General features: G+C 38.5%; 1 protein-coding gene across 2 annotated transcripts in view; it reads left to right on the forward strand.

Moving 5' to 3' along the window:
- RBL1 (RB transcriptional corepressor like 1) overlaps positions 1-24691 on the forward strand; it is a 65672-nt gene that overhangs the window by 19535 nt on the left and 21446 nt on the right. For both annotated transcript variants that reach the window (XM_054696662.1, XM_037495431.2), the window contains exons 3-14: positions 4970-5170; positions 6472-6536; positions 6625-6753; positions 6869-7029; positions 9767-9816; positions 11014-11200; positions 11923-12089; positions 15246-15358; positions 15542-15645; positions 18037-18174; positions 19838-20002; positions 22613-22745. In XM_054696662.1, coding sequence (XP_054552637.1) covers positions 4970-5170; positions 6472-6536; positions 6625-6753; positions 6869-7029; positions 9767-9816; positions 11014-11200; positions 11923-12089; positions 15246-15358; positions 15542-15645; positions 18037-18174; positions 19838-20002; positions 22613-22745 — 1613 coding nt within the window. The remainder of the gene's footprint in view (positions 1-4969; positions 5171-6471; positions 6537-6624; positions 6754-6868; positions 7030-9766; positions 9817-11013; positions 11201-11922; positions 12090-15245; positions 15359-15541; positions 15646-18036; positions 18175-19837; positions 20003-22612; positions 22746-24691) is intronic.

Raw genomic sequence — 24691 nt, forward strand, 5'->3', positions numbered from 1 at the left:
TTCGCAACCCAGCGCTCAACCACTGCGCCACCGGGGAGGCCCAACCTCTCCTGTCTTGCTGGCTGCACTTATCAGTATATTTCAGCAAATCCATCTGTTCTGTTCCCTACCTTGTCTCTAGTGAATCCTCTCACCCTCTGCACCTCTGGCCTACATCCTAGTACTTCTACAAAATAAATTAATTAATAAAAATATGTAATAATTTTAAAATTCACCCACACCGCTTTTAAAAAAAAGTAGTTCTCACTTTGGATTTGTCTAGTGCTGCTTTCTTATACATTCCCAGATGGAATACTATATAAAAATGATTTTGTGTCCTCGGTGGATGAGACTGGACTCATGATCTCTGTCTGCCCCTCGTTGGTGATGTTACTTTTGATCACCTGCTTAAAGGGTTTTCATTTTTCTCTGCTGTATAGTTAGTATGCTTTTCCTTGCAACAGGTAAACATTTGGTAGGTGTAAGGTATAGCTTTTACTTAATCAGCTATCAACCATAAGGAACTATTGGTCTGGGTACAAAACAAAAGAAATGGAGTGATTCATATTTGCATGATGCTAATGTTCTCTGTTTTGAGGGTTTTTTTACCCATGACAGAACAACTTGAATTTGTTGTCTATTTGCTCTTCTGGGTTTGTAGGGCAAAAGAGAACATATTTTATAACTCTATCCACGGAGGTAATTAGGTTTAAGTTCATTTTAAATTAGAAAAAATTTCTCAGGAAGATTTTCATTTCTATAAATTGGAAAATAAAAAAGTCCACACAATTTAAATAATCTTCAGAATAACAATTTTATCATGGTGATAAAAATAAAGTGAAGGTATAATTAAGATTGTTATAATTCAGGTAGATTTTTTTAAAAGATTTATTTATTTATACAGAGAAGAATTGGGGTGTAGGCCAGAGGTGCAGAAGGTCAGAAGATTCACCAGAGACAGAGCAGAGAGCAGAGCAGGCAGACTGACTGAAATACACTGCTGAGGAGAGCAGCAGTTGAGGCAGGAGAGGTCTCCTGCACTATGTGGGTTAGCTCCCTGACCAGGGATCGGACTCAGGCTATAGTGTTGATAGCACTGAGACTTAACCCCTAGGCCACCAGGGAGACACCCTCCCCCATCCCTGGTAGTTTTTTTTTTAATTGAAATAAATTTTATCCACTGTATTATAAAACAATATGATCTTTTTCTATCAACATTTCTCTTACTGACCATACAAAAATTTTTAAATCTTAGAAATAGTTGTTGGAAAACTAAATAAAAAAGGAAAACTTAAAATTTAGAGTAGTACATATTCAGATAAAAATTTCAAATAATGAAAAGTTCGAAAGTCTGTCATGGTGGTGGTTTCACAGTATAAATATATTTAATACCGCTGAACTATACATCTTAAAATTACTACAGTGATGAATTTTACATTATATGTACTTTTGCCTTTTATAAAAAGTTTGAAACTTTTTAAATAATACAGAAGAGTTGAAAGAGATCTTTCATCTATACATACTATGTTACATGACAAGGGGATAAGAGGAAAGAATCAAAGATACACACAAAAACATTTCTTTTTTTAAATTTTTTTATTATATGTATTTATATTTATATATTTTTATATTTATATATATTATTACATCATTCTTCCTTTTTGTGCACTGCATGCTTTCTCTTCTCATGTGTAGTCCCCGTAAAATTCCAATTCACCCATGCACTGTCACTCTAGTCCCTTGTTTTCTTCCCTTCCCTGTTTAGATCCCTTTCCCTCCCCCTCCCCTGCAGAGTACCTTTGATTAATAGTTGCCTATTAATTTTGTTTTTTAATTTATTGTAATGTTTTTTTCCTGATCCCTTATTTGGTTCCCCTCCATTCCTCTTATAAGTGAAACCATCAAATATTTTTCTTGTTTTTTCTGACTTATTTCACTGAACATAATCCCTTCCAGATCCATCCATCTTGCTATGAATGGCATGTGTTTATCATTTTTGATTGCTGTATAGTATTCTGTTGTGTATATATACAACATTATCTATTTTGGGGCATTTGTGTGTTTCCACGTCTTACCTACGGTAAATAGTGCTGCAGCAAACACAGGGATACAGGTATCTTTTTGAATTAATGTGTTTGTGTCCTTTGGGTAGATTCCTAGGAGTGGAATTGCTGGGTCAGATGGAAGCTCCATTTTTAGTAGTTTGAGGAACCTCCACACAGCTTTCCATAGTAGATATTTTTGGCAGAAGCATTCATGCAGGGAAGTCAAATCCATATCCAGAGAAAGTGTCTATTCCAGTATGAAAAAAACAGTGTTCGTTCCATGATGGGAAAAAATGCAGTGTACTCAACCACCTACCATATCACTGGCTAAACACTGTGGGGAATGATGGCATATTGAGAACTTTGTGTTGGCTGAAGTTGCTGGCCAGTTAGGCGCTCAGCAGTGACTGTAGCCAGCAGGCCTTGGTGACTGGCATCAATATACCACATTTTATTTATCCATTTACGCATTTTATTTATCTATTTATTTGATGGGCAACTTAGTTCCCATCTTTTGCCTATCATAAATAATGCTACTATGAACATTTGTGAACAAGTTTTTATTTTCTTTTGGATATATACATATGTGTAGTATTGTCAGATCCTATGGACTTGACTAATTAGGCTTGGAAAATGCCAGGAACAAAAGGACCCTGGTTATGCAGCCAAAAAGTTTATCACAGAATCTGTCTCACTAGGACATAGCTTGTGTGATCAGCAGTGGATCTTGCCATTGTGTTTGTTCCCATGGGCAAAAATTATTGCTGTTGATCCTGTTATAAGAATTACTACTTCCTTACTTAACTGCACCACCAGTTTCATATTTAAAATCCTAAGGAGATAAATCTGATCAAATATCTGTGAAGCTGATCTGTCTATTGATAATAGATGGCAAGAATTGAAAGAAGGATATTCCTCACAGGAAAGAGTTTGACATGCTGAACATCTCCCACCTTCAAAACAAAGCCCTCTATAAAGTAGTATAATTTGTCAGACAAAAAAATCTTTAGTAATCTGGAAATTATTATTTTTTTAAATATTTATTTATTTAGGCATACAAGAACTGGGATACAAGCCAGAGGTGCGGGGAGGTGAGAGGATTCACCAGACAGTGGGGAACAGAACAGGCAGATTGACTGAAATACACTGCTTATGGGAACAGCGGGCAAGACAGGAGAGGTCTGCTGTACCATGTGGATAGCTCCCTGGCCTGCTGGCAATTGAACTTGTACTGCAGAGGCTGCAGATAGCTTCACAGTGTTGTACTTAACCCCCTGCGCCACCTGGGAGGACCCAAATTATTATTTTTTGCTACTATTAACAAGACTCAAAAGACACTTAGATTCTCAGGTTATAGTCAGCATGCCTGAAGTTTCAATACTTTTTGACAGTTACCTTTATATATTTATTTATTTTAAAGATTTATTTTTATTTATGCATATAAGAACTGGGGTGTAGGCCAGAGGTGGGGGGGCAGTGAGAGGATTCACCAGAGACAAAGTGGGGAGCAGAACAAGCAAATCTACTGAAATATACAACTGAGGGGAGCAGTGCGTGAGACAGGAGAGGTCTGCTGTGCCATGTGGGTTAGCTCCCTGGCAGGGGATTGTACTCATGCCCCAAAGGCTAGCAATAACTTGATAGTGCTGAGACTTTAACCCCTGCACCACCAGGGAAGCCCTGACAGTTACCTTTTAATGTCTTCCATCACTTTTTAAAAAAATATTGCAAGTGTCTTTCTTTATATAGTGGTAGACACTTAAATGCGCTTAACACTACACATTTTCAGTCTAACACCATACTAAACCAGGAACATAAAAAATGTGCCTATAGGGCCTCCCCGGTGGCGCAGCGGTAGAGCGCTGGGTTGCGAAGCTGCCCGCGGCCTCTGCAGTGCCGGTTCGATCCCCGGCTGCTCCCCGGCCACCGGAGGAGGGTCCCACATGGTGCGCAGACCTCTCCTGCCGCCCGCTGCTCCCCTCAGCAGTGTACTTCGGTCCTTCTGCCTGCTCTGCTCCCCGCTCTGGCTCTGGTGAATTCTCTCACCCTCCTGCGCTTCTGACTGTACCCAGTGCATGTATAAACAAAAACAAACAAACAAGCAAACAAATAAATAAAGAAAAACATGCCTCTATTAAAAAAAAAAAAAATGTGCCTATAGGGCTTCCCCAGTGGCCCAGCGGTTGAGAGCTGGGTTGCGAAACTGCCTGCAGCCCATGCAGCGCCGGTTCAATTCCCGGCTGCTCCCTGGCCACCGGCGAAGGGTCCCACATGGCGCGCAGACTGCTCCTGCCGCCTGCTGTTCCCCTCAGCAGTGTTCTTCGGTCCTTCTGCCTGCTCTGCTCCCCGCTCTGGCTCTGGTGAGTTCTCTCACCCTCCCGCGCTTCTGACTATACCCAGTGCTTGTATAAATAAATAAATAAATGTTTAAAAAAAAAAGTGCCTATAATTGAATTAGCCAAAAAGGTAGATTTAATAATCTAAATAATTTTCTGGGTATGTACTACCATCTTGGTTTATGTTTGATGGTAGAAACGCACACAGGTGCTTTGTGATTAACTTCCAGAATCCACTACTTGGGAGATTCTGTCTTCCCTCTAGCTCATTTTGTGAATTTATCCTTAAATAACAATTATATTAATGGTTTACATGCAGAGCATTGTGTAGCTGCTGTTGTAGGGAACAAAAAAGTGGTAAGTACTGTCACTCCCTGCACAGAATACATTTTATATAATGACCACTAAGTCAAACTCTATATTCCCACGGTGATTCTGGGACCAGAGTATTTTCATGGCATTTGAGAGTGAGGTATTTTTGCTTTTTGCTCTTTTTTAAAAAATAAATTCAGACTTTTAAATAAAGATTCTTAGGCATAAATAGCATATTCTTTATCCATCCATTATATGGTTTCATTTTAAAGTTGCTTTTCCTCTCTATTTGTTTAGCTTAATACAGTTTTTTAGTAAAATGAAGAAGTGGATGGACATGTCAAATCTGCCACAAGAATTTCGTGAACGTATAGAAAGATTAGAAAGAAATTTTGAGGTGTCTACTGTTATTTTCAAAAAATTTGAGCCAATTTTTTTAGATGTATTTCAAAATCCATATGAAGAGCCACCAAAGTTACCACGAAGCAGAAAGCAGAGGTAAGACTTTTTAATCCTTACATAGTGATGTAAAAATCATGATATAAGTTTATTAAAGGAATTGGCTTTTTTTTTTTTTTTTAAACAGATTTATTTATTTATTTATTAATACGAGCATGGGTACAGTCAGAAGCGCGGGAGGCTGAGAGAATTCACCCGAGCCAGAGCAGAGAGCAGAACAGATAGACTGACGAAATACACTGCTGAGGGGAGCAGCAGGGGGCAGGAGAGGTCTGCGCACCATGTGGGACCCTCACCCGGTGGCCAGGGATCGAACCGGTGCTGTAGAGGCTGAGGGCAGCTTCACAACCCAGTGCTCAACCGCTGCGCCACCAGGGGAGACCCGGAATTGGCTTTTTTTTTTTTTTTTTTTAAGTATTTTTTTTTTTTTTTTTTAAGTTTTTTTTTTTTTTTTTTAAGATTTATTTATTTATTTATACAAGCACTGGGTACCGTCAGAAGCTTGGAAGGGCGAGAGAATTCACCAGAGCCAGAGCGGGAAGCAGAACAGGCAGAAGGACCGAAGTACACTGCTGAGGGGAGCAGTGGGTGTGGCAGGAGAGGTCTGCACGCCATGTAGGACCCTCACCCGGCAGCCGAGGATCAAACTGGCGCTGCAGAGGCTGCTTGCAGCTTCACAGCCCAACACTCAACCGCTGTGCCACCAGGGGAGGCCCAGAATTGGCATTTTTAAAGCCAGATTTTTATCAGAAGTATTCATCTGCAAAAAACTTACATTTCCTTTTAAATCCATTTATAATTACCCATATCTGAAAATTTAGGATAATGCTTTTTACTTTTTTTTTTCTATGTTCTGATAGTTTTGCACAGATTGGGAAGGCTTACTTATTTTTTTTTTTTTTAAGATTTATTTTTATTTATTTATACAAGCACTTGGTATAGTCAGAAGCGCGGGAGGGTGAGAGAATTCACCAGAGCCAGAGTGGGGAGCAGAGAAGGCAGAAGGACGGAAGTACACTGCTGAGGGGAGCAGCGGGCAGCAGGAGAGGTCTGCGCGCCATGTGGGACCCTCCTCCAGTGGCCAGGGAGCAGCCGGGGATCGAACCGGCGCTGCATGGGCTGCGGGCAGCTTCGCAACCCAGCGCTCAACCGCTGCGCCACTGGAGAGGCCCAGGCTTACTTATTTAAAAATGAATCTTAGATTGTCCTTTATGGATGGAACTTTAAATGTAATTTAACTTCACTATTTGCTGTTTGTTTGCTGTTTCAATTTGAAAGGAATATATGGAATAATATTTAACAAGTTAATCAGATAAAACGTACATTTTCCCCCCTTTTAGGAGGATTCCTTGCAGTGTTAAGGATCTCTTTAATTTCTGTTGGACGCTCTTTGTTTATACTAAGGGTAAGGTGACACATCAGTATTTGTATTTCTCCTGTGGAAATTTAGTGATAATTAACCTGCTTTCTGGTTTTCTCTTTTTTTTATAAAGGTAATTTTCGTATGATTGGAGATGATTTAGTAAATTCTTATCATTTACTTCTGTGCTGCTTGGATCTGATTTTTGCCAATGCCATTATGTGCCCAAATAGACGAGATTTGTTAAATCCATCCTTTAAAGGCAAGACCTTATTTATTTTTGAAAACTGATCATCAGTTTTTATAAAAAGAGTTTTAAGAGTTGATCACATGTGTTCTTTTTTCCTTTCTTTGCTCTTTATATCCTGTCAAACTAGGTTTACCATCTGATTTCCATACTGCTGATTATAGTGCTTCTGAAGAGCCACCCTGCATCATTGCTGTACTGTGTGAACTACATGACGGACTTCTAGTAGAAGCAAAAGGAATAAAGGAGCACTACTTTAAGCCATACATTTCAAAACTCTTTGACAGGAAGGTACTGTACTTATAATTAAATGACTGACATTTTTAGGGGTCAGCAGCAGAAGCCCCACAACAGTGTTTTAAGTTCTCAACATTGTAGGACTCAGGCTCAAGATTCCTAGGTTTCAGTCTCTGTTGTGATGTAGAATTTCCTTATGATCTGTGATGAGTAAAATTGAATTGTTGAATAATGTGACAAACCATATATATACGTTAAGTAAGTGTACTGTCAGAAGCAACTTTAGGAAATCCTGATAATTATGAAGGACAAAACATGAGAATAAGCCTGATAGAATTATGAAAAGCAGGTCAGAATATGCTAATTTACTACCATAATTTGAATAACTGGATAATAACTGGGTATACATGGTAGGATAATAAATATACATGGCAACTTAGTTTTAATTCCATATAAGTAGAGCAGAAAATCCCCTTTAGTTTTGTTTATACTTGTAGGCTAGCTGCATGCACTCTGGATTTTTTCTCAAAAATTCACTTAACTATTTCTAAAATTAAAATTGCCTTGTTTCTTTGCGTCTGTTTCTCCAATATTGAGCCATTTAATTCAGCTAATTCATGCATAAAAATATATATACACACATATCATGGCTTCTTATTTGTATTTTAATGTATTAGCAAATTAAACTTTTTTTTTTTTAAAGATTTATTTATTTTTATTTATATAAGCGCTGGGTACAGTTAGAGGTGCGGGAGGGTGAGAGAATTCACCAGAGCCAGAGCGGGGAGCAGAGCAGGCAGAAGGACCAAAGTACACTGCTGAGGGGAGCAGCGGGCGGCAGGAGAGGTCTGCGCGCCATGTGGGACCCTCCTCTGGTGGCTGGTGGCTGGGGAGCAGCCGGGGAATAAACCGGCGCTGCTGAGGCTGCGGGCAGCTTCGCAACCCAGCGCTCAACCGCTGCACCACTGGGGAGGCCCAGCAAATTAAACTTTTAAAGGAACCCAAAAGATTATGTCTGCTGTGTTCTGCAGAAGCAGCATACTAGTGACTGTTGGATATGATGACCATACATCTTGGTTTGCCAGGATTATCTGGTTTTTGCCTCTTGGCATGATTATGATAACACCCCTTGTACTCCACAAGCGTCCTGGTTTTGAACAATGGTCTTCCTGCCCATAGGCCACATGTGTGAAATGTTCTTTATTTCGTTTATTTTGTTAAATTTTTAATTCACATAGATCTTTTAGACGCTATGGCTGTACTGGTTTAGAATTTCTATATGGTAACTGTCATTGCGAAAAATGATGGCTATTTATGATGGGCTTTCTGTCCTCTTTATTTTAACCTGTTTCAACCCATAGTGAATCTTGGCCCCAAAGGCACTTGAAGTTGCAACCTGTGATGGGTAGTAATTTAAGTATAGTATTAATAAAATATTAATAACAGTGTAGTTTTCCCCCCTTGCCAATGATAGTACCTATATTTCTGAGTCATTTTGTTTGCCTTATCACATAATCATTCAGTAAATGTTAGTTTCCCTTTTCCTTAAGCCATTAATTGAAATTAGATGGCTTTTATGAGAATCACTTGGGAAATTTGTTTAAAAATCCTGTTTCAACTCAGGCCTGAGGCCATCAGTTTGAGTGGAAAATTTTTTCATGTCATACAGCTGACAAGAAAATGATATCCAAGGCCTATAAAGAATTCATACAACTCAACAAAATGAAAACAAGTGATCTAATTAAAAAATGGATAGAAGATAGAAGAGTTACATAGACTCTTCTCCAAAGAAGACATAGAGCTGGTCAGCAGGCACATGAGAAAAATACTATCATCAGGGAATGGCAAATCAGAATCACAATGAGATATCATCTCACAACTGTGAGAATGGCCCACATCAAAAGGACTAGAAACAACAAGTGCTGGTGAGGATATGGAGAAAAGGAACCTTCATATACTCTTATTGGGAATGTTGACTATTCTGGCTCCTCTGGAAAATATTTATAGCGGTTTCTCAAAATATTAAAAATAAATCTACCATCTAAGCCAGCAATTCCATTGCAGGTATCTACCTGAAGAATGCAAAAACACTGATTTTATTGTGGTACTATTTACAGTAGCCACATTGTGGAAACAATCGACGGACAGATAAGTGGATTAAGAAGACATGGCATATATATACACGATGAAATACAACTCATCAGTAGAAAAGAATTCTTGCCATTTGCGACATGAATAGAACTGGAGGGGATAATGCTAAGCGAAATAAATTAGAAGGACAAAGACAAATACAGATGGTTTTACTTATGTGAAATATAGAGAACAAACAAAGGATCATAGAAAACCAAACCAGCAAACCCTAGAAATCTATAGAATTAAGGCTACCAGAGGGAGAGAGAGAGGATGGAGAGCAAAGTATAGAAGGAGATCCAATAGACTATGAAGAGGTATGATGCCGTGTCTCTGAGTCATATACAGTGTTGTAAACCAGTGTTGCCTCAAAGAAAAAACAACCAAGCTCACCCCTAAGTGTATTCTGAGGTTGCTAAAACTTAGAAACCACTACCATCGATAAACTTCAAGGTATTTTCAAAAATTTGACTGTGTTTTTTAATATCGGTTTACATGCTAAATAGTTTTTACTGTCCTGAATGGATTATTTAGTTTTTCTGATTTTTGTGTATGTTATTTATAACTACCACCAATATGAAAATTAGACTAATGTCATGTTTTTGTGTATATGTTAATATATTTAATTATATGATATCACAAAATTACTTTCTCTTCCAAGATTTTAAAAGGTGACTGCCTCTTGGACCTTTCCAATTTTACTGATAATAGGTAAGTATTTAGCACTAATGTTATCTGGCATATTGTAGTCTGCCAATAATGATCTGTTGCACTTTGTTAAGTATAACTTGTTGCAGTTTGTTAAGTGTAACATACCAAGGTAACTGTTCCAAATTCAAGTTCCTTCTGTGATAGTGACATTGAATGTGTGATGTCACTAAGCCTTGTTGTTTTTCAGTACATTTATTTTATAAGAAACTTTTGGTACTTAATACATCTGCTATCCTGAGAAACTCAAGCAAAGCTAGCTACTTTTTTTTTTTTTTAAGATTTATTTATTTATGCATACAACAACTGGGGTACAGGCCAGGTGTGGATGGTGAGAGGATTTACCAGAGACAGAGCGGGGAACAAACAGGCAGATTGACTGAAATACACTGCTGAGGGGAGCAGTGGGCGAGTCAGGAGAGGTCTGCTGCACCATGTGGGTTGATCCCTGGCCGCCTGGGACTCGAATTCGTGCTGCAGTGGCTGCAGAATGCTTCATAGGTTGTATCTTTTTTTTTTTTTTAAGATTTATTTATTTATGCATATAAGAGCTGGGGTACAGGCCAGAGATGCGGGGGTGAGAGGATTCACCAAAGACAGAATAGGGAACAGAACAGGCAGACTGACTGAAACTCACTGCTGAGGGGAGCAGCAGGCGAGGCAGGAGAGGTCTGCTGCACCATGTAGGTTGCTCCCTGGCCAGCCGGGGATCAAATTGGTGCTGCAGAGGCTGCAGATTGCTTCACAGAGCAGTGCTTAATCCCTTGTGCCACCAGGGAGGCCTGCATAGGTTGTATCTTAACCCCTTGCACCACCAGGGAGGCCCCAAAGGTAGCTGCTTCTATGTTTGATTTTATATTCTTATTTAATCAAATAATGTCAAATTCAGAATGTGCTTGTATATTTCAAAGCTGCTACTGTCTCCTCAATGATAAGATCATCATTAATTAGGTTCAATTGGTTTTCAGATAAAGTATATATTCTCTTTCACTTTTCAAAGTAATTTATTAATGTTTATGTATGTGGATGTGAAGAATGTCCCTATTAGATAGGAATGTTTGATATCATTAGATAGGCAGAGTTAACAAAAAAATTAGAACCATCCACTTTTCCACGCTGTAGAGTCTAAATTTATCTTCAAGATAAATGCATTGTGCAACTTAGTTTTATTCTAGCAGGCTAAAAGCATTCTCTTTTCAGCAAAGCAGTGAACAAGGAATATGAAGAGTATGTCTTAACTGTTGGTGACTTTGATGAGAGGATCTTTTTGGGAGCAGATGCAGAAGAGGAAATTGGAACGCCTCGAAAGTTCACTGGTGACGCCCCAGTAGGGAAATTGACAGCACAAGCTAATGTGGAGTATAACCTTCAGCAACACTTTCAAAAAGTAATATAACCTAGCCTGGCTTCAATCTTGAATAATCTTTTTCTCTCTGTGTATGATTCTACTAACAGCAGAAGCATCTTTCAAGTTAAATCTTGAGTTTCTTCTACTAATTCATATTTCCCATGAAAACCTTAAAAGGTAATTTTTAAAACTATGTCACTTAGTATTTTTACCTTATTTTTCTATTTTTTCATATTTTGAATGTATTTTCCCACAATACCTGAATTTTTCAGTAGGGTATGTTTCACTGAACCCAAAGGATTTATAATTTCTTACCATTCTTTATATCAATTTAGCCACTGTTCTGTTGATTTAAAATGTAGTTTGTTTTCCTCCCCATCACAAACTGTGTTTTTCCTGAACTCCAGCCATATAACTTTGGACTTGATCATATGTGGCAAAGGCTTAATTCTGTATTTATGTGTAAAATGGTTTGGAGGATGAAGTCTAATGGAAAATTCAGCAATCTAGAAGTCATAGATAACTGAAGTTTTTAATCCAAATTCTCCTTTGTCAATTTAGGTTTTTTTTCTAATGTCACTATGCCTGTTTTCTGATATGTAGAATGAAAGTGTATGTATTTCAAATGAGTGTTGTGAAGATTAAATGAAATTATAGATAGAAAGTACTTTGAAAAAATGTTACTCAAATGCAACAATATTAAATACATAATGAGGGGGGTGGTGACTTTTTTAATCTCACAGATTTTTCTTTTCTAACAGAAAACGTCATTTGCACCTTCTACGCCACTGACAGGACGGCGATATTTACGAGAAAAAGAAGCAGCTATTACTCCTGTTGCTTCAGCCACCCAGAGTGTGAGCCGGTTACAAACTATAGTGGCTGGACTGAAAAATGCACCAAGTGAACAACTTACAAATATTTTTGAGTAAGTCCAATACTATTATTTTTCTAAATGTCTCATTTGAATTAGATTATGTATACCATTCTGTTTTCAGTATATTCAGAATTCTTGAGATAGTGCTTTTTATATATACATAAAAATATATAAGTTTTATTATACATTTCAGCACAAAGCACGTTGATCTAAAATCATATGCCTGTTAAAGTATTAAAAATTATATATCTTGAAGGTGTGTAGCTCTGGCAGTTCACTCTTATAAATACCCCTAAGTTATACATTACTGTTTTTCTTTCTACATTGACTTTAAATGGGTTCAGTCTAAATGTACATCAAATGATACAACTGATGCAATGGATGGTGCAACCATAAAATGGAATTAGATCCACTTGTTTAAGAAAATGCATGTTTCCTAATAAAAATGGTAGGGTGAAGCCAGATCAGAGAACCATCTTTCCTAACACCAATGATATAAGAGTAGTGAAGATCAGCAAACTGTTTCCCAGCAACAATCAAATGAGGGATATGATCTTATGGTATAAATTTCCAAAATGGTAGTAAATAAAGAAAATAAATGAACCTGGTATGCCCAGGGTATATAGGACCTTGAAAATGCTCAAGGTGTGGAGAGAAGTAAATGGGGTGAGTAGGCAGATAGGTAAAAGCTCCTCCTCAACTGAAAGTCCCTATATACCACACCAGGGTTGCATCAGAGATATGAAAAACTCCAGGAGCTTCCATTTTCCAAGATTTCATGCTGATTAGGGAAACAGTTCTCATAGAACTAGAATATATCCCTGACTGGTACATTGAACTCTAGAATGTGGGGGAATTTAACAAAGTCTCAGAAGAGAAAGCAAAGCCCTGGGCTTCTATCAAAAATGGAGCATAGTACCATATAAACTACTCAAACCTTCATTCTGCAGAAAAGTGAACAGAAGACTTCCCAGCCTCAAACACAGCTCAGATAATAAGCAGATATACAGATAAGGTAGAAAGACTGTCAGGAAGATCTACCCTTATTGTATTTGAATAAATAGGTCTGTGCTGAATTACCCATTTAAGCACAAATTTTTTTTTTTAAGATTTATTTTTATTTATCCATACAAGAACTGGGGTATAAGCTAGAGGTGCAGGGGGAGGGGGGGTGGTGAGAGGATTCACCAGAGACAGCGGGGAGCAGAACAGGGGTATCCACTGAAATACACTGCTGAGGGGAGCAGTGGGCAAGACAGGAGAGGTCTGCTGCGCCATGTGGGTTAGCTCCCTGGCTGGGGATTGAACTCATGTTGCAGTGGCTGGAGATAGCTTGATAGTGCCCTCACTTAACCCCTTCCACCACCAGGGAGGCCCCAAAAATCAATTTATTAAGAAGTGGTAAGGGGGTCTTCCTGGTGGTGCAGGCAGTTGAGCTCAGCACTGTGAAGCTGTCTGCAGCCTCTGCAGTGCTGGTTCAATTCCCGCCGACCTCGGAGCAACCCACATGGCAAGCAGACCTCTCCTGTCTCGCCTGCTGCTCCCCTCAGCACTGTACTTCAGTCAATCTGCCTGTTTTGTTCCCTGCTCTGTCTCTGGTGAATCCTCTCACCCTCCTGTGCATCTGGCCTGTACCTCAGCTCTTATATAAATAAAATAAATCTTAAAAAAAAAAGGGCCTCCCGGGTGGTACAGGCAGTTAAGCGCTCCACTGTGAAGCTGTCCCCAGCCTTTACAGCACGTGTTCGATTCTGGCTGGCCGGGGAGAATCACATAGCAAAGCAGACTTCTCCTGTCTCGCCTACTGCTCCCCTCAGCAGTGTATTTCTTCAGTCTGCCTGTTCTGTTCCCCGCTCTGTTTCTGGTGAATCCTCTCACCCTCCCGCGCATCTAGCCTGTACCCCGGTTCTTGTATAAAAATAAAATAAATCTTTAAAAAAAAAAAAGAAGTGCTAAGGAAGGTAACTGCAAACATTTTATAGCAACAAGAAAAAAGAAGGAAACAAAATTCAAAAGACAAAAAACCTAGGAACCAATAAATGGGAAGTTGATCCATGAACCTGAAGTGTTTTTTTTTTTTTAATATTTATTTAATTATACAAGAACCGGGGTACAGGCTAGATGCACGGGAGGGTGAGAGGATTCACCAGAGACAGAGCAGGGAACAGAACAGGCAGATTGACGAAATACACTGCTGAGGGGAGCGGTGGGCGCGACAGGAGAGGTCTGCCGGGCCTTGTGGGACCCTCGCTTGCTGGCCGGGATCAAACCAACATTGCAGAGGCTGCGGACAGCTTCACAGCGCGGCACTCAGTCAGGGGAGGCCCTGAACCTGAAGTTTTAATATTGTTAAAATAACCGTATTACACAAAGCAATCTACAGACCCAATGTAATTTCTGTCAAAACCCCAATGACTTTTTCTTTTTAGAAACAGAAAATAAATTCATAAAATTTATTTGAAAATTTATTTTTAAGATTTATTTTATTTATGCATACAAGAACTGGGGGGTACAGGCTGGAGGTGTGGGGTGTGAGAGGATTCGCCAGAGACAGTGGGGGAACAGAACAGGCAGATTGACCAAAATACACTGCTGAGGGGAGCAGTGGGCAAGCCAGGAGAGGTCTGCTATGCCATTCGGGTTGCTCCCCGCTGGCCAGGGGATCAAACTGGTGCTGCAGAGGCTGCAGACAGCTTCATAGGTTGCATCTTAACCCCTTGTGCCACCAGGGAGGCCCATTCATCCAGATTTATTGACGTATAATTTATATATAATAGTCATCCATTTTACTGAACAGTTATGAGGTTTCACACATGCATACAGTTGTGTAACCATCACAATCAAGATAGACTAGTTCCGTTCCGTTATCCCCTCTTTGTAATTGAGCCCTGTGTCACACCCATCCTCTGGCAATGACTGATATGTTTTCTGTCCTTACAGTGTTGCCATTTTTTGGAATGTCGTATAAGCAGAAACATAATACAGAGGTCATTGACTACTCTGGTGTTGAAATTCTAAAACAATCTACCAAATAATTGTATAATATTTAAAACTAGACTTCTTTGAAATACATTAGGTTTACATGTCTAGGTGTATCATTGAGAATAGACCTTTGGTCACTAAAAACCATGCTAATTCTTCAAAGAAGAAATGTTGGTAGTCTGGATTTTTTTCCCCAAGTAATTAGGTTCCTCTTGCATTTTATAGATCTTGTATGCGTAATCCTATGGAAAACATTATGAAAATAGTGAAAGGAATAGGAGAGACTTTCTGCCAACACTATACTCAATCAACAGATGAACAACCAGGATCTCACATAGGTAAGAAGATAAAACTAAAGTTGGCAAGCACTGAAAATAGTTTGTCCCCCTACAAAGTAGAAATCCAAGTTTTCCCTTCTTTACTATTCTTAATATTTAAGATTTGAGTTTTTGTAAGTTTTGTTTTTTCAACCTTTAATAGCTGCATGTCATTAACATATTTTCCTTTTATTCTGCCTGTAGACTTTGCTGTAAACAGACTAAAACTTGCAGAAATTTTGTATTATAAAATATTAGAGACTGTAATGGTTCAAGAAACACGAAGACTACATGGAATGGATATGTCAGTAAGTAAATTCATTCTCGCAGCCACTGGCAAAATCCAAAAATCCTAAGCTGAAACCAGTGTGGTTGAGAAGCTATATATGGCATTGTAGGGGTCAGTAATCAATGGCAATCTTAGCCAAGATGACATATTAGGGCCTCCCTGGTGGCGCAAGGGATTAAGCAGTGCACTGTGAAGCAATCCGAAGCCTCTGCAGCACGAGCTCAGTTCCCCAGCCAGCCAGGGAAAAACTCACATGGCAAGGCAGATCTCTCCTGGCTTGCCCACTGCTCCCCTCAGCAGTGTATTTCAGTCAGTCTGCCTGTTCTGTTCCCCACTCTCTCTGGTGGATCCTCTCACCCCCCGCATCTCTGGCCTGTACCCCAGTTCTTGTATGCATAAATAAATAAATCTTAAAAAAAAAAGATGACATATTAGTTGATCTTAGTTGTCTTTGGTACATGGAGATGTTACCATCTCTGGGCAGAAATGTGAGATACATAAAATTTGTCTTTGGTTCACCATTAGTAAGTATGCTTTCCTTTCAGTCTTTTTTTTTTTTTTTCCATTTTTAATTATTTATTTATGCATATAAGAGCTAGGGTACAGACCAGCGATGCGGGGGTGAGAGGATTCACCGGAGACAAGAGTGGGGAGCAGAACATGCAGATGTACTAAAATACACTGTTAAGGGGAGCAGTGGGTGAGACAGGAGAGGTCTGCAGTGCCATGTGGGTCAACTCCTTGGCCAGGGATCAAACTTGTGCTGCATTGTCCACAGATAGCTTCATAGTGCTGCATCTTAACCCCTTGCACCACCACCGGAAGGCCCCACCTTTCAGTCTTGTTCTTCATTCCCAGCTAGCTAATAATGAAACAAGACAGAATGGTAGTAAGTCTAGCAACCTCAGGTCATTATGTATGTAGCATTAGGAAGTCTCAACCATTGGTGTCTTTAAAACTTTTCTGAAAATTTTAAAGATTATTCATATATACAAGAACTGGGATACAGGCCAGAGGTGGGGGGATGGGGGTGAGAGGATTCACCAGAGACAGAGTGGGGAACAGAACAGGCAGATTGACCGAAATACACTGCTGAGGGGAGCAGTGGGCGAGTCAGGAGAGGTTTGCTGCGCTATCTCAGTAGCTCCCTGGCCGGGGATTGAACTTATGCTGTAGTGGCTATGGATAGCTTCATAGGTTTATAGGTTGTGTCTTAACCCCTTGTGCCACCAGGAAGGCCCTCTGAAATATTTTTACTTCTTTAGAGAAGCATCTGCTAATCTCTTGCCTATCTGTTGGTGGTATGTAGCAGAACAAAGAAGGGAAACTTGGTCTCAAATTGAGTCTGCAATCTCTCACCTAAAACCATAGTATGTTTTCTGTCTGGTGTTCTCAAGCACTTCGTTGCTCTAATTCAGCCTCTGTGGAAAATAATTCTTCAGGTCCCTGTTGGGTTGAACTAGAGGCCTTATCATCTGACTCCTTATAGTTTTGAGGGTTGGGTGGGGGGACCTGAGGACTTCTAACTACTGCAGATTTTCAAATCCTCCAGCCTTGTCAGCCTCTGCCTAACCTGTTTTCCATTTTGCCTGTGCCCTCCATTGCTGTGTTTTTCCCAGGTGCCTAAAACATTTATTTGAAGTATGTCTCTCGAGGCCCTTATGTTTAAGCATCCTACTTTCTGCTAAGTAATTTGTCATTCTCCCATGTACTGTCAATCTTCATATATTACTTTTTGCTGTTACAGATGATTACTGGTTTTTTCCAACATTATTTTTTATTTTAGTGCTTTCTAATAAGCTCATGTTGACAAAACAGCAACCATAAAATTGGCATAATAAAAAAGGAACAAATCTTAGTACTTTCATGTTGATGGGAATGTTTTCTATTTATTATTTGCTCAAATTTCAAAGCAGATTGTTGTGTGTGACTCTTAAATTTAAGATCTACCACGGAGCAAGATTATATAAGAACATTCCTTACCAGGGCCTCCCCTGGTGGCACAGCGGTTGAGCGCTGGGCTGCAAAGCTGTGCGCAGCCTCTGCAGCACCAGTTCCATCCCCGACCACCGGTGAGGGTCCCACATGGTGCGCAGACCTCTCCTGCCACCCGCTGCTCCCCTCAGCAGTGTACTTCGGTCTTTCTGCCTGTTCTACTCCCCGCTCTGGCTCTGGTGAATTCTCTCACCCTCCTGCACTTCTTACTGTACCCAGTGCTTGTATAAATCAATCAATCAATCAATCAATCAATCTTTTTTTAAAAGAAATTATTTAAAAAAAAAAAAAAGAACATTCCTTACCGGTTTGAGAATACAATGTACAGTTATTTTGTTTATTTCTATAGTCTTTATAAAATGGCAAAGAATGAAGTTACTGAAAAATAATAAATTGGCTCTTTCTCTTCTTCAAGGTTCTTTTAGAGCAGGATATATTTCATCGTTCCTTGATGGCCTGTTGTTTGGAAATTGTGCTCTTTGCTTATAGCTCACCTCGCACTTTTCCCTGGATTATTGAAGCTCTCAATATGCAACCATTTTATTTTTATAAGGTGAGATGAGAGCAAAGTTCTGTTATGGTATACCTCACATAAACATTCTATTTATTTTAGAGCTGAAAATAATTAACTGTAGTGATATCAGGAAAATACTTCCAGAGGTATTCTGAAAACATATATTCCTTTTGGGTAGAATCAAGCACAAAAGGGAGAAGATGAGAATAATAAAGCCAGCCTCATAGCTTCAGTTCATTTTCCATTGCTGACTTGCAAATTTATCAGCAAGTAAGTATTTAACTTTGAACTTTCCGTGTTTACAAATGGAAGTCACTAGTCTGTTAAGTAGATGCATGATGAAGAGCAAAAACACTTTCTCCCAGGAGAAAGAAAATGTCTAAAATTGTGATCCTGGTCTACCTAATGAAACTGTAATAACAGATCATGCCCCTTCCTCAAATTTGAGCTGAACATGAGTCTTATTTTCCCTTTTTCCCTGCTAAAACTGCTTTTATTAACTTTTCTTATAAAACATAGAGGTTACTGCTATGATAACATTTAATGCTCCTTAGTGTCTGAATTTAAGACTGATGCTACTATTACATTTAATTGGCATGATTTAATTAATATTTTGTTATATGTGTTACTTTTAAACTATTAATGATAAAAAAGTTAGTTTGAAGAGTTAAATTTTTTCCCTAAAATTATAGAAAATGCAGATAATTGGAAGTCTTATCTGTTTGAATTGTTGACTGAATGGGATTTTAGTTTCCTAGAGGAAATTGCTTCTACATAGTAAGTCTAATGTTAATGTGTTAGTTCAGATTTCCCACTAGGAAATATATATAATTTCATTCAAGGATAACATTAAATTTTGTCCTTAACTAAAGCAATTTGTTTTTACTTGTAACATCCTTTTTTCATTTAAGAAGCTAAATGCTTTTGATTTTTAATAATGTAAATAATATGTATTCCTTGAAGAAAACCAGAAAATATAGTTAAATATAAATATTAAAATCACATGTTATCATTATAAATAAGAGATGAATGTATGTGGTTATTATAAGTTAATAGTAATTACAAATAATCATTATTGATATTTTTGTATGTAAACTAATAAACCTTCCCCTTTTTTTCACCCAATGCTATGTTTTATTCTCAAATCAAGTTACATGTTACCTTCAATTCTTTGCCAGTCTACTGAGGTTTTAAGTATAAGTTAGCCTGTTAATTAAAAATCAAGACAATAGTAGTACTGGCGTAAGCATGTTTTATTTGGTCACTGGGCAGGATAGATATTAAAATAGAATTGTAGTGTATATAAGTAAAGTTCCTTTTGTAAATACATTATTCATTCTGTTCTTTTGAGCTCATTGGGAAGAGTACTCTGAGATGGGGCAATAAATTCAAAATAGCACTGTATTGGGACATGCTAAGATCTGACTTGTATCACTGTTGTGTGTTGACCAATTTCTACCTATCATTGTCTCAGTTTCCATGTATAAAATAACACATGAAAAACAGAAATGTATATGAAAGTATTTGAAGATACCAAAAACTCCTTCATAAATTAAAATGTTTTTAATAAGCCATGGAATTATGGTTCAAAGTTATCTTTGGTTCTGTGTTATTACTATGACCAGAGCTAGCCATATACGCAAGCCAGGTATAGAATTGACTGCTTAAGAACACATTGCCATCTCAATTTTCTCTTCTTCAGGTTATTGAGGTGGTGATCCGCTCTGAGGAGGGGCTCTCCAGGGACATGGTAAAACATCTGAACAGCATTGAAGAACAGATTTTGGAGAGTTTAGCATGGAATCACAATTCTGCATTGTGGGATGCTCTTCAGGCTTCTGCAGACAAAGTTCCTACTTGTGAAGAAGTGAGTCAGGGCTAGGCTGGTAACTAATGTTATTTTGTAAAATAACAGCTTTCTTTACAAATAATTGACATACTCTACAATTCACCCATTTAGAGAGTACAATTTAGTGGTTTTAGTATACTCATAGATATGTGTAGTCATCAGCACACTCAGTTTTGAAACATTCATCCCTTCAAAAAGAAACTAATCTTTAGATAGCATGTCACTGTTCCCTCTAGCCGTAAGTAGGTGGTAATCTACTTTTGTTGTAGTGATTTGCCTATTCTGAACATTGCATATATGAAGTCATAAAATATGTGATCTTTTGTTATTCTTTCACTTAGCATAATGTTTTCAAGGTTATGTTGTAGTGTATGTCAGCACTTCTTTTTGTGGCATAAAACTCCATTACATGAATATACCACTTTTTTTTTTAAAGATTTATTTTATTTATGCATACAAAGAGCCTGGGTGTAGGCCACAGGTGCGGGAAGAGAGGTGAGAGGATTCACCAGAGACAGAGTGGGGAACAAAACAGGCAGATTGACTGAAATACACTGAAGGAAGCAGCAGGCAAGACAAGAGAGGTCTGCGCCGTGAATATACCACTTTTTTTTTTTTTTTTTTTTTTTTTTTTTTTTTAAAGCATATTCTTTTTTTTGTTTTATAGAGGCATGCTTTATTTATTTATTTATTTTGTTTGTTTGTTTTGTTTATACATGCACTGGGTACAGTCAGAAGCGCGGGAGGGTGAGAGAATTCACCAGAGCCAGAGCGGGGAGCAGAGCAGGCAGAAGGACCGAGGTACACTGCTGAGGGGAGCAGCGGGCGGCAGGGGAGGTCTGCGCGCCATATGGGACCCTCCTCCGGTGGCCGGGGAGCAGCCGGGGATCGAACCGGCGCCACAGTGGCTGCGGGCAGCTTTGCAACCCAGCGCTCAACCGCTGCGCCACCGGGGAGGCCCACCACTTTTTTTTTTAAAGATTTATTTTATTTATGCTTACAAAGAGCCTGGGTATAGGCCACAGGTGCAGGCAGAGAGGTGAGAGGATTCACAGGTGCAGGAGGAGAGGTGAGAGGATTCACAGGTGCAGGAGGAGAGGTGAGAGACAGAGTGGGGAACAGAACAGGCAGATTGACTGAAATACACTGCTTAGGGAAGCAACAGGCAAGACAAGAGAGGTCTGCTGCACCATGTAGATTAGCTCCCTGGCCAGGGATCGAACTCATGCTGCAGTGGCTGCTGATAGCTCCATAGCACTGAGACCTTAACCCCTTGCGCCACCAGTGAGGCCCGGTATACCACTTTTTTAACACTTAATCAATTGATGGACATTTGAGCTTTTTGCACCTTTTGGCGATAATTAATACTGCTGTTGTGAACATTTATGAATGGGTATTTGTGAAGACATATGTTTTTATTTTTCTTGAGTATTTGTCAGTAGTAGAATTGTTGGGTCCTGTAGTAACTCAGCTGAAGCTATTGGGCCAGACTATTTTCCAAAGTGACTGTACCATGTAACATTCCTATCATCAGTGTATGAAGATTCCAACTTCTCCACATCTTCTCCAACACTTACTACTTGTTTTTTTGTTTTTTGGGACCCTCGCCGGCGGCCGGGGAACAAACCAGCGCTGCAGAGGCTGGGGGCAGCCTCGCAGCCCAGCACTCAACCGCTGTGCCACCAGGGGAGGCCCATCTTATTGTAATTTTATTTGCATTTCCCTTATGGCTAATAATGTTCAACATTTTTTCATGTGCTTATTGGCCATTTGTATATCTTCTTTGGAGATATATCTGTTTAGATCTCCTGCCCATTTTTTTAATTGGGTTATTTGTTTTTTTATTATTGAATTGTAGGAGTTCTTTATAATTTTCAGCTACAACTGCAAAGCTTTTCTCTCCTTCTATGGGATGTTCTTGATGATATCCTTTAGAACACAAAAGTTTTCATTTTAATGATGTCCAGTTAATATTTTTCCTTCTGTTTCGCGCTTTTGATGTCATAGCAAAAAAACCACTAATCCCATTATTTAAATTTTTTTGAATGTTCATATAAGGAAATATATACTTCATTTAGTTATTTAAATTTTTAAAAATCAAAGATTTGTGCATAATACACCCAAATCACACATTTAACAGTTTAGTGTTATATGAGAAAATGAGTTTTTTCCCTCTACCTCATCTGTTTCTTTGATCTTTTGCAGTAGATTGTGTGTAATTGTGATGTTCACTGTTGATCAATATTTTCATTGTAGAATCCAAATAATGGAAAGCTCTAAGTCTGAAGGAAAAGGATTTGAGTTGAACCTCTTGGTTTATTACTTTGTAGTAGTGTATATACTTGGGCAAATTTTATATTTTGAGCCTCAATTTTCTCATCCCTACTTGGAGAATAAGTGCCTATCTCATAGGTTTACTCCTGTGGTCAATGAACTTAACTAAATTATATGATTAAATGAGATGAAATCTTTACATATATCAAGCAATATTAATTAAGTACTTTAGGCAAGTTGTTATATTTTATGAAGGTAAGAGAAACAAAACAGTAGAAGTAGTTAAAACTTTTTTCTCATTTTACATCAGTGGATTTATATATATCTAAAGCAGAGGGATTTTGTTTTCCACAGGTTATATTTCCAAATAATTTTGAAACAGGAAATGGGGTAAATGTACAGGGACATCTTCCCATGATGCCAATGTCTCCTCTAATGCATCCAAGAGTCAAAGAAGTTCGGACTGACAGTGGGAGTCTTCGAAGAGGTAGATTCAACATTGATAATGAAAAATAATTAAAGATTTTTTTTTTCAGAGAAAATTTCAAGTCCTGCTAATATATTAAGAAATCTGATATTTTTATCAGAATTTGAAGAGGAATTTAATGCTTATGCTTGTGTGATTCACTGTATACTTTTTAATATTAAAGTAATAAAATTTCCACTCTGGCTTTTTAACTGTACCTTTTTTAAATAGATTATTAATCTATTGTGGAAATACAGTATTTTCACTATTTAATGAACATGCACAATCTTTTCTAAGGCTAATGGGAAGCTATTTTTTTTTTAAAGATTTATTTATTTATGCATACAAGAACTGGGGTACAGGCCAGAGGTGTGGGGGTGAGAGGATCCATCAGAGAAAGAGTGGGGAGCAGAACAGGTAGATCCACCAAAATACACTGCTGAGGGGAGCAGCAGGCAAGACAGGGAGGTCTGCTGCGCCATGTGGGTCAGCTCCCTGGCCTGGGATTGAACACATGTCTCTGAGGCTGGCAGTAGCTTGGTAGTGCTGAGACTTTAACCCTTGCCCCACCAGGGAGGACCAAGAATGAAGGTGTTTCATTTTTTTAAAAACTTACAAATAGCTTACGCTGCTTGTTGCCTTCTTGTGTGATTTATAATACTGAGTGAGTATCTTTTTTGTTGTGTTCCTTTCCAAGTCTAGATCAATTTCCAACATTTTATCCTTTGTGCTCTCAGTGCTTTAAAGTATCTCAGAAAGTTCCTTTAATGTTAAGCTTTTTCATGTTGGTCATCTTCATCCTTTTCATCGTAACAACTTACATAGTGTAGTCAAGTTTCATTTTCTTGAACTTCACCTGACTGCGTATTTAATTTCTTTAATAGCAGCATTTTCAGTATTTCTATGGTAACCTGTTTATTCTAGAACTTCATTGACACATTTAATTTCACTTTTAACATTATTACTTTCCATTTCTTTGTTGCACTTTCATTTTTTTTATTGACAATTTCCTCTCATTTATATCTGGTTTTGTGAAATGTCACATGGATTTATCACAGAGACAGGAGGCAACATAACAATATGCTTTGCTGTCTGCATGAATTGAATAATTGATGTATCCTGACCAACTTTGGGTTGCCCTGTCCAGACTTTAAAAGAAATGACATGATTGATTGATCACTGATCGTGATTCACATTATGATGCAGATAATGATTTGAGAACTAAAGTTTGTAGTTTTTGTAGTTACTTGGTTTATATACCATAGCAATTGAAATTTGAACTGATTTGTTAGGGCTGTTTAATTTAAACTGCAGTTACTGAAATTCATGCATATTGGAACTGCACAAAGTGTGAACTCTGTGTGCATGTCAGTGACTATAATTTCTATGTATCTATTGCATATATATGTGTATATGCCTAGCAAGAGATCTGAGAACTGAGATCATGAAGAATGATTACAAAAAGGGAACTCTCAGACCTCCCTAGTGGTGCAAGGGATTAAGCTCTCCACAGCTGCTGCAGCACCAGTTTTATCCCAGCCAGGGAGATGACCCACATGGTTAGCAGACCTCTCCTGCCTCCCCCCTGCTCCCCTCAGCAGTGTTTTTCAATCAAGCTGCCTGTTCTGCTCCCCCACTCTGTCTCTGGTGAATCCTCTTACCCTCTGCACCTCTGGCCTACACCCCAGCTCTTGTATGCATAAATAAATAAATCTTTAAAAAATAAAAATAAAAGGTAATTCTCTCCCGGTGGTTGGATTTTGAATGAGTGTTGCTTTCCTCATTATATTTCTTTTGGTATAGTTTACATTTTCTTTTTTAATTAGGGTATAATTCACATATCATTAGATTCACTCTGAAGTGTACAATTTAGTGGTTTTAAGTATATTCACAAGGCAATACAACTATCACTGTTATCTAATTCCAGAAAAGGGCGTGGGTCACTTCCCTGGCCTGGGATCAAACTC

The sequence above is a fragment of the Talpa occidentalis genome, unplaced genomic scaffold (genome assembly GCF_014898055.3).
Source record: "Talpa occidentalis isolate TD23 unplaced genomic scaffold, MPIMG_talOcc4v2.1 talOcc4.10, whole genome shotgun sequence".
In the NCBI taxonomy this organism is placed as follows: domain Eukaryota; kingdom Metazoa; phylum Chordata; class Mammalia; order Eulipotyphla; family Talpidae; genus Talpa; species Talpa occidentalis.